This window comes from Capricornis sumatraensis, chromosome 12 (assembly GCF_032405125.1).
Source record: "Capricornis sumatraensis isolate serow.1 chromosome 12, serow.2, whole genome shotgun sequence".
NCBI lineage: Eukaryota > Metazoa > Chordata > Mammalia > Artiodactyla > Bovidae > Capricornis > Capricornis sumatraensis.
Window position 1 is genome coordinate 21,156,878 of NC_091080.1, and position 14,759 is coordinate 21,171,636.

Consider the following 14,759-nt stretch of genomic DNA (forward strand, 5'->3'; position numbering starts at 1 on the left):
TTTTTTGCTATTGTGTTATATGAGTTGCTTATATATTTTGGATATTAATATATCATATATCCAATATATGATTTACAAATACTTTCTCCCATTCTGCAGGTTGCATTTTCATGTTGCTGATTGTTTCTTTTGTTGTGCAGAGACTCTGAGTTTATTGCAATCCCACTTGTTAATTTTAGCCTTTGTAAAGCTTGTGCTTTTGGTGTCACATCCAGAAAACAGTTGTTACATCAAGAGCTGTTACTCCATCTTGACTGGAAGAGGAAGTTTCACCTGGTATTTTTTAATAGTCTCATTCTTTGACCATATTTTCTATTCTTTTGCATTAATAATTACAATAATATTCATTGGAAGTTTCTATTTGATAATTCTATTATCTGAGGTTCATAGTGAACTAACCTTAGGATTTCTTTTTTTTTAATTCTGGTTTATTTTTGGACAACAGTGTTTCACACACACATCAAGCAGGCCAAATAATAATAATAATAATAAATCACAACTTCATAGTCAAGGAAAAAAAAGAAAACTTTTATCACTGGCCTTTTTAACCATCTCATAAAAACCAGCTACTTATAGTATAGCTACATACATGCACAAAAAGGGTTACTGGCATTCTCGAAATAAGACTGATTTTTTGTTGTAGCCTTTGCTTTTTTTTTTTTTAACAACATTTTCTTTCTCCTTTGAGATTATAATGAACATGGTCACACCACAAGGAAAGTAGGAGAGAGAATGCTGGGAAGACTGGTTTGCTCATCTGAGATCATTATTAAAAATGGCTGACCCCTAACAATATGTACAAATATATAAAATGTAAATATAAAATACCAATTTTCCTTTTAAAAGTACTTTAAGAAAAAAGTACTCTTTCTTGAAGTTTTGGCTCCTTTTTCCTATCCTGTTGCAAATTCATGCTGTGTGGCTCTGGCTGGACAGTGGAGAGCCCGCGGTGGGCAGGCCAGACTCCACCTGGCAGTTTAGGGTCTGAGGCGCGAAGAGGAGGGTGAATGGGCTACAGCAGCCTTTTCCGTGAGCTTCACTTCTCCGTTTTTGCTGCTGGTCATCCTCACCCATCTTCCGCTTCTTCGTGTCAGTATCCCCATCCCAGTCATCTTCAGCTGCTGCTCTGCCCACAGCTTCCTCGCCATCCCCCTCCTCCTCCTCTTCAGCCACCTCACTGTCAGCATTCCCATTAGCAGGCCCTCGCTCCCATTCTCCGGCTCCCCCGCAGCTTCTCTCTTTTAAGTCCTTGGAAGTGATCTTGGCAATGGCACCCCAGTCCAGTACTCTTGCCTGGAGAATCCCAGGGATGGGGGAGCCTGGTAGGTTGGAGTCCATGAGGTCACTAAGAGTCAAACACAACTTGAGCGACTTCACTTTCACTTTTCACTTTCATGCGTTGGAGAAGGCAATGGCAACCCACTCCAGTGTTCTTGCCTGGAGAATCCCAGGGATGGGGGAGCCTGGTGGGCTGCCGTCTATGAGGTCGCACAGAGTCAGACACGACTGAAGTGACTTAGCAGCAGCAGTGATCTTGGAGTTGGTGTCAGTGGCTGCATTTGGCACGATGGGGCCAGTGACGTTATGCAGCAGACTGAAAAGAAAGCAGGAGGTCGAGAACCCTGGCCATGAAGCTGCCGGAGTCCGCAGTGGAGGCGGAACTGGAGGTGGTTGAGCGAGTGAGGAGCCAGGCCAGGGGACAATGCAAAGACGGCTCCTGAGAGCAGCCAGTGGGGGAACTTTAGAATTTCCTATGTCTGCTGCTTCTCATTCAGGAGGTATCTTTCTTATATGTTCTGTGATACTGAAATGTGAGTTCACCTTCAACAGGGTTTTATTTGAAGAAATACTGTGCAGCCTGGATTAAATATATGACGTGGCAAAGTAATTCTCCCGGGGCCCAAAGTTACTGCCAGTCAGGGGCCATTGTTATGTTAATTACCTGGCTGGAAATTTCTAAAGTCAGTGATAATTCAAAATCTAGTCATAAACCTAGGTGAAGGTAAACCTAGGATTATGAATTTTCAAAAGAACAATTTTTCCACCCAGCTACAAAATACAAGTTTCCTTAACATCTGTCTGTGCCAATGAGTGGACTGTTTTTCCCCTTAGGGTACAGTCTTCCAAGGACCCCATGAATTATATGCTGAGCTCTCTAATACCCCATTTTGCTTTGGACCAAGGCTTTAGCATGTGCCTCTACCTGGAATATAAAAGCAGGACCCCTGGACTTCCAGACTACATATCCTTCTCCGTCCTTCAGAGCTACTGCAGTGTCAGCTCACTCTTACTGTTGTTATTTTCCTCTTCATCTTTGGCTCTTGAAACTTACCTTAATTTCATGTGAAATGAGGTTACACAGTGGCTGGTGATGCCATAAACCAAGATATTAAACTCAACATATTAAACAAGCTGGAGCAGAATCAAAAGGCAAAGAAAGGGAAACGTGTCACTGTTAGGATGTAAGTATGGTTCTAATTTGTGAATACTTTAAAATTCCCTCTGGCACGTTGTATCCTCTTCTATTACTTACCTGCTGATTCACTACTTGTATTCTTTCCACTGGAATCTTTTATTAGAATCTATGCTGGTGGTTTTCAAACTATGTTCTCCAGGAGAAAACTGAACTGGTCTTACCCCTGAGCTCTTTTGGAGCTTGGATAAAAGGTTTTAGATACAAGACTGAGGCTTAAAAAGTTGGGAAAATCCCTTTTCTATAAGACCAAATATTTTAAAAGTATAATTCCTTTTTTTTAAATTTATTTGTTTGTCTGTGCCAGGCATTAGCTGTTACAAAGATGATCTTCAGTCTTTGATGCAGCATGTGGAGTCTTTAGTTGTGCCATGTGGGACCTAGTTCCCTGACCAGGAATCGAACCCAGACCCCCTGCGTTAGGAGGACAGAGTCTTAGCCACTGGACCACCAGGGAAGTCCCTAAAAGTATAATTCTTAAAAAATGGATCTAATATGAAGAAATAACTCAATTTGCTTTATACCAATTTTATCTTACAGAAGTTTTAATTGGTGTAGAAATATCCTTGACTAAAAGTTACCTTGAGATTCCACATCAAGAGTGGACTGTTTTCCCTAAACAGATTAACCACCTACCTTTCTTTCTCTTAGGTTGTTCTGGTGATGAGGGTCCTGGTGAGTGTGTATATGTTTCTTGAACGTGCTGAGTTTCCATCACTTCAGGAATCCCATCTAATGTGACGGACACATGGGTGACTGGGGCAACAACAATGTCATCTTCAGAGGAACTAAATATATTATTATCTAATGGGAATAAAATCAACTTTGTATTATAAATCAAAATAATTTCATAACATATTTCCTATTTCTTTGAAGATTACAGGAGAAATGAAATCTTGAATCTAGCCCCTGGTTTTTAGTTCCTCTGCCCTAAGTCAAGTTCCCTGGATCAGTACAGGTTTGACTGGACCATTCAATGTCTTCCTGACTTGACTTCCTATCCCCAGTCCATCCCTGCATTTTTAGCATTGCCGCTAAGGTTTTCCTCCACAACCTAAGTCTGACCTGACCATATCGTTCCTCTCTATAAAAACTTTACAGAGTGAAAATTAGAAAGAAAAATAAAACTGACCTATCTTCTCATTGTTTACAGGTGGGAAAAAGAACAACCAAATTCCATAGCATATCATTTTGAACATCCACAATATATAACCCATTATGAAATATTACTTCAGGTATACCAAAGCATTTTGAATCTTAAACATTTCATTCTTTCACAGATCTATGTCTTTGGTTCCATCGACTCCCTCTACCTTGAATGCCCTTTCCTGTCTTCTTCTACACATGAAAAGCTTATTTGTCACTAACAGCCCAGGTCAAAACATTCCTTCCAAAAAGTCAGTCACCAGTATTTTCAGCTAGATAAATCTCTCCTTCCAGAACACTCTGCTATCCCTCTTTTGGCCTTTATTTTTGGCTTTTACAGTTATTTACATAAATAACTATCTTCAAAAGAAAACTGTAAGCGTGAGGAAAGGAAAAAAAATCTATTCTGTATCATGTTATTGCCTAATTTATTGCTGTGTATACAGAAAATCCTCAATAAACATCTTAAATTGATTTAATCATAATTCATTTTATCAGTCTGACTACTTTTTTGTCAGAAAAGTCCAAAGGAGAACATGGATTTGAAAGCAAATCAATAAATGTGGTAGGAAATTTTATGCCATGAAGTCTTAGAAAACATTTCAATGGATTTTTGCCTATTCACTGATGAACACTGACAGAAATCACTAAATTTTAATTGTTTGGACCCTAAATACACTAATACTTCACCAATGAGGTTAAGAAGATATTCTGCATAACCTCTCTGACACCTAAATTACCTTTTATTCTCAAAGTCTTCATTCCTCAAACGTAAAAAAAAAAATCCTGTTTGACTGAACACTTTAGTAAAGGTACCTTAACCGGTACTATACCTTATAATGCACTTAGGATGCTAAAAAAATAAAACATCACTCTGGTCTCTTTCTGTTTATCATCTAAAACAGAGAGATGACAGGAAAAGATTTTCAAGTATATAACCATAGTTCTACTGTAGAACATAGGAAACGACATTCAACATCCTGTGATAAACCGTAACAGAAAAGCATATGAAAAAGAATGTATGTATATGCATATATGTTACTGAATCACTTTGCTGTACAGCAGAAATAAACACCACATTGTAAATCAACTACACTTCAAAAAAAAAAAAGCATGAGAACGTGAACAGCCATAACACTCACTCATGCGCTTTTCATCCAGCATAGGGCCAGGGGAATCCATGTTGAGGAGTGCCTCAGCAGCCTCGATGGTTTCAATTGTTTCATCCCCATTATGACAGGAAGCTTCGACTATAATACATTTAAACAGAAAACAGAATTAGCATAAGACATCTGTTGTTCTAAAAAACACAGGTGTGGGGATTTCCTGGTGGTCCAGGGATGAGGACTCTGCTCTTTCACTGTGGGGGCCCAGGTTCGATCACCAATTGGGGAACTAAGATCCAGGTCCTCCATAACAGTTAAAACCAGAAAACATAAATACTTCAAAAAGCCTAGTAAAGTTATTAAAACAGGGCACTGTAACACTTCCTATTAAAAACTGAAGCCTTCTATTTAAGATCTTGTAGATTTAAGGCATAGTAGAAAAGGAGATTACTCTTCTGTCAAGGCTCTGGAATTCCATGAATTGAAGGAAATATCCCACTAAAACTAATTTTTTCCTAAAAACTCAGGCAAGGAAGGCACAGATAAGTTAATAATCAATTACCATCTCCTAAACATTTATATAACTCTAGCTATTCATTTATATAAGCTTTATAAATATTTTAAAGTTCTGCTAGGTAGATGAAAATGATGAAATTAGTTTATATAACTATTTAATTACATAGCAATTAAGAAAATATTACAAGAAGAATTTCAAATCACCTCTTTGTCAAGCTTTTATAATGAGAAAGAACAAACATACACAAAAGCAGAGGAAATCATACAATGAACTGAATGTATCAAGGACCCAATTCAATACTTAACAATCAATTTTCCTTGATCTATACTCCCCAGCTCAGTAAAGACACAAGATTATTTCAAAGTGAACCTCAGACAGCCTGTCATTCGTTGTAAATATTAGCATATACAGACAATACCATGGTCACATCTTTTACAAATCAATTATTCTTTAAATCAGATATCCATTTAACACTGAAATTTCTCTGTCTCAGATTTTTTAAGAAGTTGGTTTGTTCACAACAGATTTCAAACAAAGTTCATGCATTACACTTGGTGGCATGCACCTTCCTTCCTATTTTTTTTTTGTTGTTGTTTTGCTGTTTAACTTAACAGAAACAGGGTCAACCTGTTTGCAGTTTCCCACATTTTAGATTTTGCTGATTATATCTCTGTGGTGTCACTTACCACAGCCCTCCCACATGTATTTCCTGTAAACTGGTAGATATTTCTATAAGAATGACTTGATTCACATTCAATTTTTCGCCAAGAATACTTGAAGGTAATGCTGTGTGATTCTATGTGCTTTTTTTGAAAGTAGGTAGTCTTTCCTCAGTACTGCTAGAGTGAGAAGCAGTTTCAAGTGTTGCCAGCCTGATCCAGTCATCATTAAATTTTCCAACAGCCTTTCATCTAAAGGCTTTAGCAGTTATTGATGACAGTTTGCCTAGATCCAGGAGTTCATTAGGGATTCCAAAATGGTGATAATCATAATCTTATCATTCCTCTCACATTTATTAGCTAGAATTTTCTACAAGGAAGAACTTGCTGTCATCAACTATCTGGCTACACTGAGCCATGGTTTATACCATAAAGGCAACTTAAATGCTTGGATCTTTTCCTGTTATTCACTAATTTTCAGAGTAAAAAACGGGATCTTTCAAAAGTGACCACTGAGTTTAAAAGATTTTTATTAGTTTCTAGTTTATGTTTCTATGTTTAAATATAAGCAAACACATACATATCATTTTTATTCTCTCCCTTATCTTAAATAATAAATAACCATTCATGCTGTACTGACCCTTGCTTTTTAAACTTCATATACACTAGAAATCATTCCACAGCTACATACAGAAATCAAACTACCTTTTGAATTTCAAAAAACATAAAGCAAATTTAGTATCAGTGATCTAATTTATAAAAGTCTGTTTATTACACTCAGCCTCAGTGCTCAGGGCAGGAAATGCAAAATAAATTGGTGAGTCCTACATAAAACAGGAATGAAAACCAAAAAAATAGTACAACTAAGCTTTTAAAAACACAGAGAAAATGTTCTCCTATCATTAAAAGGATTACAAAAATTTCTTGCAGGCAACACTCAAACCCACGAGCTTTTTTATTTCTTCCAGTTTTACTGAGATATAATTGACATGCAGCATTGTGTGAGTTTAAGGTGTACAGCATAATGATTTGATCATTTTAATCATGAAATGATTATCACAATAAGTTTAGTGAATATCCATCATTTCATATCAATATAAAATTAAGGATACAGAAGAACTTTTCTCGGGATGAGAACTGAAGAATTACTCTTAATTTTTATATATAACATGCCTCAGTGTTACTTATATTTATCATATTGGACGTTATATCCCTAGTACTTAATCTTCTAAATGAACATTTGTACCTTTTGACTTTGTCCAATTCTCATTCCCCTCTCCCCCACCTCTGGTAACCACAAAGTTGATCTCATTTTCTGTGAGCCTGTTTGCTTGTTTTTGAAGTACACCTGCCCTACAACATTGGTACTTCCTCAACATAGTGACTGGGTACTTCTGTACATTTTGAAATGATCACTACGATGCCCAGTTATGAAATGTTACCATACTAAGACACTACACAGTTATTTACTATATTCCCCACACTGTACATAGTAATACATATATATATACATAAAGCTATTCATCACTTAAGTTCAAATGCATTTTAACAACCCTGTATTTTTAAAAATTAATTTATTTAAGTTGGAGGTCAATTACAATATTGTAGTGGTTTTTGCCATACACTGACATGAATCAGCCATGGACAACCTTGCATTTTTACTCCCCAACTACATGTTCACTGTTTTTTGACATCCTGCTTTACATATTTTTGTTCTGTGAATTATTGTGGATATAGATAATTTCACTATGCTTGTCTTTTAACCTTTCTACACACCTAATTTACTATCTTTGCCTTCCTTTCATGATTTCCATGTTTCTAGTTGTGGCCTTTTCTTTTTCAGTTAGAAAAGTAACATTTCTTATAAAGTTGATTTGTGGGTGCAGTCTGTAAACCTTGATCTCACCACCAAATGTGAATGAAAGCCTTGCTGGGTAGAGTGTTCTTGGCTGTAGATGTTTCCCTTTCACCACTTTAAATATAAGGAACCATTCCCTTCTGTTCTGCATGGTTTCTGCTGAAAAGTCACCTCGTGGCCTTATGCAAGTCTTCTCGTTTGTAACTTGTTGCTTTGCCCGTGCTGCTTTTAAAATCCTTGCTTTATCTTTAATTTTTGCCACTTTAATTATAGTGTGTCTTGGTGTGGTCCTTCTTGGGTTGATCTTGTTTGGGACTCACTCTGCTTCCTGGACCTGGATGTCTGTGTCCTTTCCCAGATTAGGAAAGTTTTCAGTTATTATGTCTTCAAATATGTTCTCTGCCCCTTTCTCTCCCTTCTCCTCTGGGACCCATATAATACAGATATTAGTACACATGATGTTGTCTGAGAGGTCTCTTTAACTGTCTTCATTCCTTTTCACCATTTTTCCTTTTTCCATTCAGCTTCAGTGATTTCCAACACTGTTTTCCAGCTTGCTAATCCAATCCTCTGTATCATTTAATCTACTGCTGATTCCTTCTAGCACATTTTCATTTCAGTTATTGTACTCTTGCTCGGTTTGGTCTTTACATTTTCTAACTCTGGCAAAAACTTCTAACTTCTTGCTCTACGCATCCATTCTTCACCAGAGTTCCTTGAACATGTCTACAATCATTACCTTGAGTTCTCTATACGGTAGATCACCGATCTCCACTTGACTTATTTGTTCTTCTGGGGTTTTGTCTTCATTTAGAAGATTATTTCTCTGTCACCTCATTCTGCCTAACTTGCTCTTTTTATTTCTGTGTATCTGGTAGGTTGGTTACATTTCCCAGTCTCAGAGAAGTGCATCCCTCCTGTGCATCCCAGCAGCACGCTCCCCTCTGGTCACCAGAGCTATGAGCTCTGGGGCGCCCCCTAGAGGACCTGTGGCTCCTCCTCTTGTGACAGGCGGCCTATTGTGAGTGAACTGGTAGTCCTGGCTGGTGCTGGGTGGGCTGCCAGGACGAGCCTTGCACAGAAGCTGCCAGAGACCCCAGGTGGTCCCAGGGCTAGTGCTGGCTCACAAATGGTCAAAGTCAGGTTCTAGAGTGGAGGAGTTGTGGGGCCTGGGGCCCCAGATCTAGGGTTAACCTGCTAGAGGCAGGGCCAGTTCCTGGCACAGCTGCTTGTGGGTCCAGGGCTGTGTGTCCCCTAACTTGTGTTGACCCACTGGTGAATGGGGCTGGATCCCAGAGCAGCTGGGCTGATGGGTCTAAAGGGGCCCAACTCCTTTAACAATTTCACTTTCAGATCCTCAAGACTGGTAAAGAAGAAGAATCTCTACATAGGAGTTCTTAGTCAAATGCTTTTCAAAAAATTTTAACCACACAAGCTTGTTTCAAAGGAAATTTTATATAAAACCCCAACATATAAACATATTAAAGTGGTATTTTGACACTGCACGTTTCATAGGTTAAAACAGTGTCTATGAACAGGAAAATTTGAAATCAGGGATTATAGATGACAGTGGCCACCTAAGGTAAGTCTCACATCCATAAAAACAGTTCGATCTTTTTATTATTAAAAATTTCAAACGGAATCAAAATTCTGGGACACAGTAAAATGAATTCTCACATATCCATTCTCAGCATCACTTGTTATCAATACATAGTTAATGTTCTTTCATCTCATGCATCCTCCACTTACTGCCCAAGGACCCCCCTCCCCACACACTCTGACCTTCAGGATTTTTCTGAAGGAATCTCTGACAGCATATTTTATCTCTAAGTATCTGAGCATATGTATCTGAAAGATAAGAGTCCAACACAATGCTATTATCATACCTAAAAATGTTAACAACATTCTTTATCATCTGAAGTGCTACCTAGGTCTCATAATTACAGCTTATAAACTGCTCTATCCCCTCACCAGCAGCCCTGCAGCCTCTCAAAAGCGTGGTACTCTCCCCTCCCCCATTCTGGAGTAAGGGGGGCTATAACATCCCTTCATTTCTCATGACCTGACTCAGACAGGTATGGAAGAGTTAAACAGAGGCTTGGGTTGGAAGATAAGAAAGGTAAGAGAGAAGAAACACGAAAACAGCAAATCTGTCAAAATATGGGTTATTTTCTGGATCTAGGCGCTTGTCTGCATCTCATCGATCAGCTGCCTTCAAGTCCAAGCCCAGGAGTGAAGCACTGAAAGGAAGAAATGATTCCTTCTCCTAAAGACACAGGATCTGCTTTCCTAGTCTCTGTTTCTCCTCTGAGGACCAGTATCTTCCTTGGCTGCTAAAACCAGGAATAAACACTCCTTCAGGGAAGACTCTGGTTCCCAGCCCACAGAGAGTGTGGCCTCACCCTAATGCATCAAGAAAGTAGATCAGAACACACTGCAAAAACCCTGTTAGCTACACAACACACCTATATATGCACAGAGGTGGTCACTCTGTTATACAAAACACAAAGATCACAGTCAGCGATGAGTGGAAACCTCTAATTAAAGTAATCTAATTCCCTTATTGATAAGGGAAAGACAAGTCTAGATTCATTAAAAACTTTCACTGAGCTGCTCTGAACAAAGATGTGAATATACGAGAACATGCTTTGCAAAATATAAGAGGACAATACAAAAATTAAGAGTCGCTGGTCAATGTTATCAGTGAGGGTGCAGTCACTTGATGTGTGACATTCGGCAAGTCACTGAACTTCTTTAATTTCAATTTCTTTTTCTGCTGAAAATTAAGTGAGACAACGTACTTTTACAAAGATCTACTATGTTAATATGATACAATAAGAAGTAGACAATGCCAGTTTGGCGGTATTGTTGCCCCCAAATGCATTATCACATTCCATCATGAAAAAACATCACAGAAATAGAACTGAGGGACATTCTACATGTCTGACCAGTCAGGGTTATAAGAGACAAGGAAAGACAAAGGAACCATCACAGATTGGGAGTGCCTAGGAAAAAATGACTACCAACTAATCGCAGTGTGAGAGTCTAGATAGGATCCTGGAACAGAAAAAGGACGTTAGTGTGAAATGCGTGGAATACAAATAAAGGCCAGGTTTAGTTGAAAATACTGTGAAAAATGTTAATTTCTGGTTTTTAAATTAATAATAAATATTCAAATAATTTTTACTTCCAAATAGTTTATTTTCTCAAACACCTCCAACATCTCTGGCCAAGATAAAGGAAAGTTTAAGTGTATAAAAATAAAAATGCATGCATCAGTTTCCAAAACTGATGAAAAAAGTACCACCTCAACACTTACACAGTGAACTCTTTGGTTTGAAATATCCTGCTAGTTCTGACTGAAGAAACCTTCCTGAAACCCCAGCACCCTATCCTACACCTGGGTCATGGCCTCCTATTCTGCCTTCTGTGGCAGCAGTAACAAAAGAGCATTCCTATCTGGCCCCCCAGGCAACCTCTCGCTGTTACCAGGAGTGCAGAGCTAGGCACACACACAGTGCTCAGTGAAGACCTGGTGAACTGAGCTGGTTTGGTTCCTCTCACACACCTCCTCTCTTGTCGCGTTCATCTCTGTCTATTTAGGAAAGAAGAAGCGGGAGGTGAGCAGGTGCTATGAACCACAGGCGGACCAGAAGGGAAACGGCACTGCTTTCTCCCTGCAGGGCTCTAGCTTCTGCCACTAATGACGCTACTCAAAACCGAGTCGGGAACGTTCTTCCAGCCCCCAAGTCACAGAGAGAAGCCAAGGCCTACGACGACGCTGCTCGGGATGCACAGACCTGTGACGGTGATGTCGTCCTCATCCTCGTCGATGATCTCCTCCTCAGCGACGTCCAGGGAGCTCTCAGTGATCATGTCATTGGGCTCCTCCACACAGGCCAGACCTGCATAGCTGTTAAGAATATCAGCACCAGGAACATGCTCCACAATGACGGCGGGGAAAATAGCTGGATCGCCAAGCTGGGAAGGCAAGAGGGAAAAAAGATTAACCAAGTTTTGCTTTTACAACCCAAACTGTTTCATACTGGACATCAACTTAGTTTTCACATCATCAGCTACTTGTACATTGACAATCCTAGGCTACAGAGAATATACATCTACTATGACCAAATAAAACTTTCATTACTCAATTTTGGGTCTTTTTTTTTTAACTTTTTACTTTGGGTTGGGGTACAGTCGATTAACAATGTTGTGACAGCCTCAGGTAAACAGCGAAGGGCCTCAGCCATACATACACATGCATCCGTCCTCCCCGCAAAACCCCCTCCCGTCCAGGATGCCACATGACACGGAGCAGTTCCCGTGCTTCACAGCAGGTCCTTGCTGGCTATCCATTTTAAACACAGCGGAGAACTTCCCGGTGGCTCAGTCGCGCCTGCCATTGCAGGTGGCGTGGGTTTGATCCCTGGTTCCAGGCAGTTTCCACATGCCGCGGAGCAACTAAGTCCGTGCACCGTAACTGTGGAGCCCGCGTGGTCTACAGCCTGTGCTCTGGAACAGGAGAAGCCCCTGCAGCGAGAAGCCCACACACACCCCCGGAGCTCAGCCCCGACTCGCCACAACTGGAAAAAGCCCCGCCCGCAGCAACGAAGATGCAATGCGGCAAAAAGAAAGACCCCGTGTGTCATAACTAGGACTCCGTGCAGTCAAATAAACTTTTAAAACAGATAAATAAATATAGCCAAGTGTACATGTCCATCTCTAACTCCCTAACTATCCAATTTGGGGTCTTAATAGCCAAGTTTTCACCAGGAATTTCTATAAAAGTATGTTTTTAAAGTGAACTAAACTAAAAACAAAAACTAGCATCATGAATAAGAAGTGGCATACGAATAAGTATACAATCAAATAAAACCTCAACCAAAGTTTCTTGGTCAGAAAAAGATCTGTGAGCTTAATAAATATTACATCGTCACTTGGCACACAGGCTGTGTTTAACAATTGCTTTTGACTGAAATGGGAAAATTAACTTTCACTTTCTATTCAGTCATAAGATCAGGGAATCTGAGAACTGAAAGAGCTCTATTCCAGCCATCCCGTTTCACAGATGAGGAAACTGACCCAGAGAGACTTTTTAATAGCCTACTCAAATATCAGTTAGTCATGAAAAAAATTCAATATTAAAGTGAAAACCAAATAAAATACACTTTCTAAGTATTTCATTGTTGTTAGTCGCTAAATTGTGTCTGTCTCTTGCAACTCTATGGACTGTAGCCCGCCAGGCTCCTCTGTCCAAGGGATTTCCCAGGCAAGAATACCGGAGTGGGTTGCCATTTCCTTCTCCAGGGGATCTTCCCCACCCAGGGATCGAACCTGCGTCTCCTGCATTGGCAGGTGAATTCTTTACCACTGAGTCATCAGGGAAATCTCGTATCTAAGTATACATGAATCATAATACTACATAATAAGGGCTGTCTATAAAATAATTATTTCTTAAAGTAAAAAGGCAGATACTTTTTAACTTGTTTCATATTGCTCTCCTTGTCATATGGTAAGAGCATTATTTGTTACACTTCATATTAACGTTTCTCTGCAAATCATCATCTCCTAAGCCACTGCTGCTGCCACTGCTAAGTCACTTCAGTCATGTCCGACTCTGTGCGACCGCACAGACGGCAGCCCACCAGGTTCCCCTGTCCCTGGGATTCTCCAGGCAAGAACACTGGAGTGGGCTGCCATTTCCTTCTACAATGCATGACAGTGAAAAGTTAAAGTGAAGTCCCGCAGTCATGCCCGACTCTTCACCACCCCATGGACTGCAGCCTACCAGGCTCCTCCATCCATGGGATTTTCCAGGCAAGAGTACTGGAGTGGGGTGCCATTGCCTAAGCCACTAATACATATTAAAGTCTATTGATTTAAAAAAATCAATTAGTGATAGACCTCATTAAGTTTCTACCTTTTACTTAAAAAATTAAAAACCTTCAGACTTTAAAAAGTTGTAAAAGTAGCACATTCTCTTACAATCTCTGTAAAAGTAGAATTCTCTTACAACCTTCATTCATATTCCTCAAACATTAAAACTTAATCACATTTATCATCCTCTTTCTATATTACTCTTTCTATATCTATAGTTTTTAGGATTTATTTGAAAGTGGAAAACATATTGACCATTTAACCTTAAACACTTTAGCGTATATTTTCTAAATATATGATCATTATCTTATATAAAGATAGCACAATTATCAAAATTAGGAAAGTAACCTTGATACAGCACTATTATCTAATCTATAGAATTTACTTAAATTTCTCCAATTGTCTCACTAATGTCTTTAAAAAAATTTTTTTAATTGAGATCAAGATCATAACTTTCATTTGGTAAATATGTTTCTTCATGACAACTTCTCTAATTTAGAACAATTCCTTTCTTCTCCTTTAATCTGGAGCAGTTCTTCAGTTTGTCTTTCATGATCTTGACACTCTGGAAAAATAAAGGCCATTTGTTTCATAAAATGTCTCCCAATTTGGGTTTGTGTGTTAGTAACTCAGCAAGAATACCAAAAAAGCAACACTGTGTCCTTTCAAATACACCTTATCAGGAGGTCCAAAATACCCTTTAGTCTCACTATGAGTGACATTAACTTTGATCACTTATTTAGTTTGGATGCAATCTACCAGACTTCTCTACCATTACTGTATTTCCTTTTATAATTAGTAAATATCTTATGAGAAGACAGCTCATGTAAATATCCTTTGTCTTAAAATATGTAGGGTGAAAATATTATTTATGACTTCATTATAACTTAAGCATCCTCAATCTTTAAAATTAATATGTTTGTAGCAGTGCACAGAAGTTAAACAGTACTTCAATCATAAGAATTTAATTTACCCAAATTAAATACATGATATCATGGGTACTCAATACCATCCATGCCTTCAAGAATGCTATGTTTTGAAATTTATAAATAATATTAATACTAAAGCATATTTGGATGGTTTTATTTTCAAATGTTTCTTCCTATTTCAAGAGGAAGTTAGT

General features: G+C 38.9%; 1 protein-coding gene across 1 annotated transcript in view; it reads right to left on the minus strand.

Annotated features, from left to right (window-relative positions):
• Nucleotides 1–14,759, minus strand: part of ELF1 (E74 like ETS transcription factor 1) — an 85,803-nt gene that overhangs the window by 16,612 nt on the left and 54,432 nt on the right. The window contains exons 3-5 of the mRNA XM_068984458.1: nucleotides 11,560–11,740; nucleotides 4,762–4,869; nucleotides 3,110–3,277 (exon numbers count right to left, since the gene is read on the minus strand). Of these exons, the coding sequence (XP_068840559.1) occupies nucleotides 3,110–3,277; nucleotides 4,762–4,869; nucleotides 11,560–11,740 (457 nt within the window). The remainder of the gene's footprint in view (nucleotides 1–3,109; nucleotides 3,278–4,761; nucleotides 4,870–11,559; nucleotides 11,741–14,759) is intronic.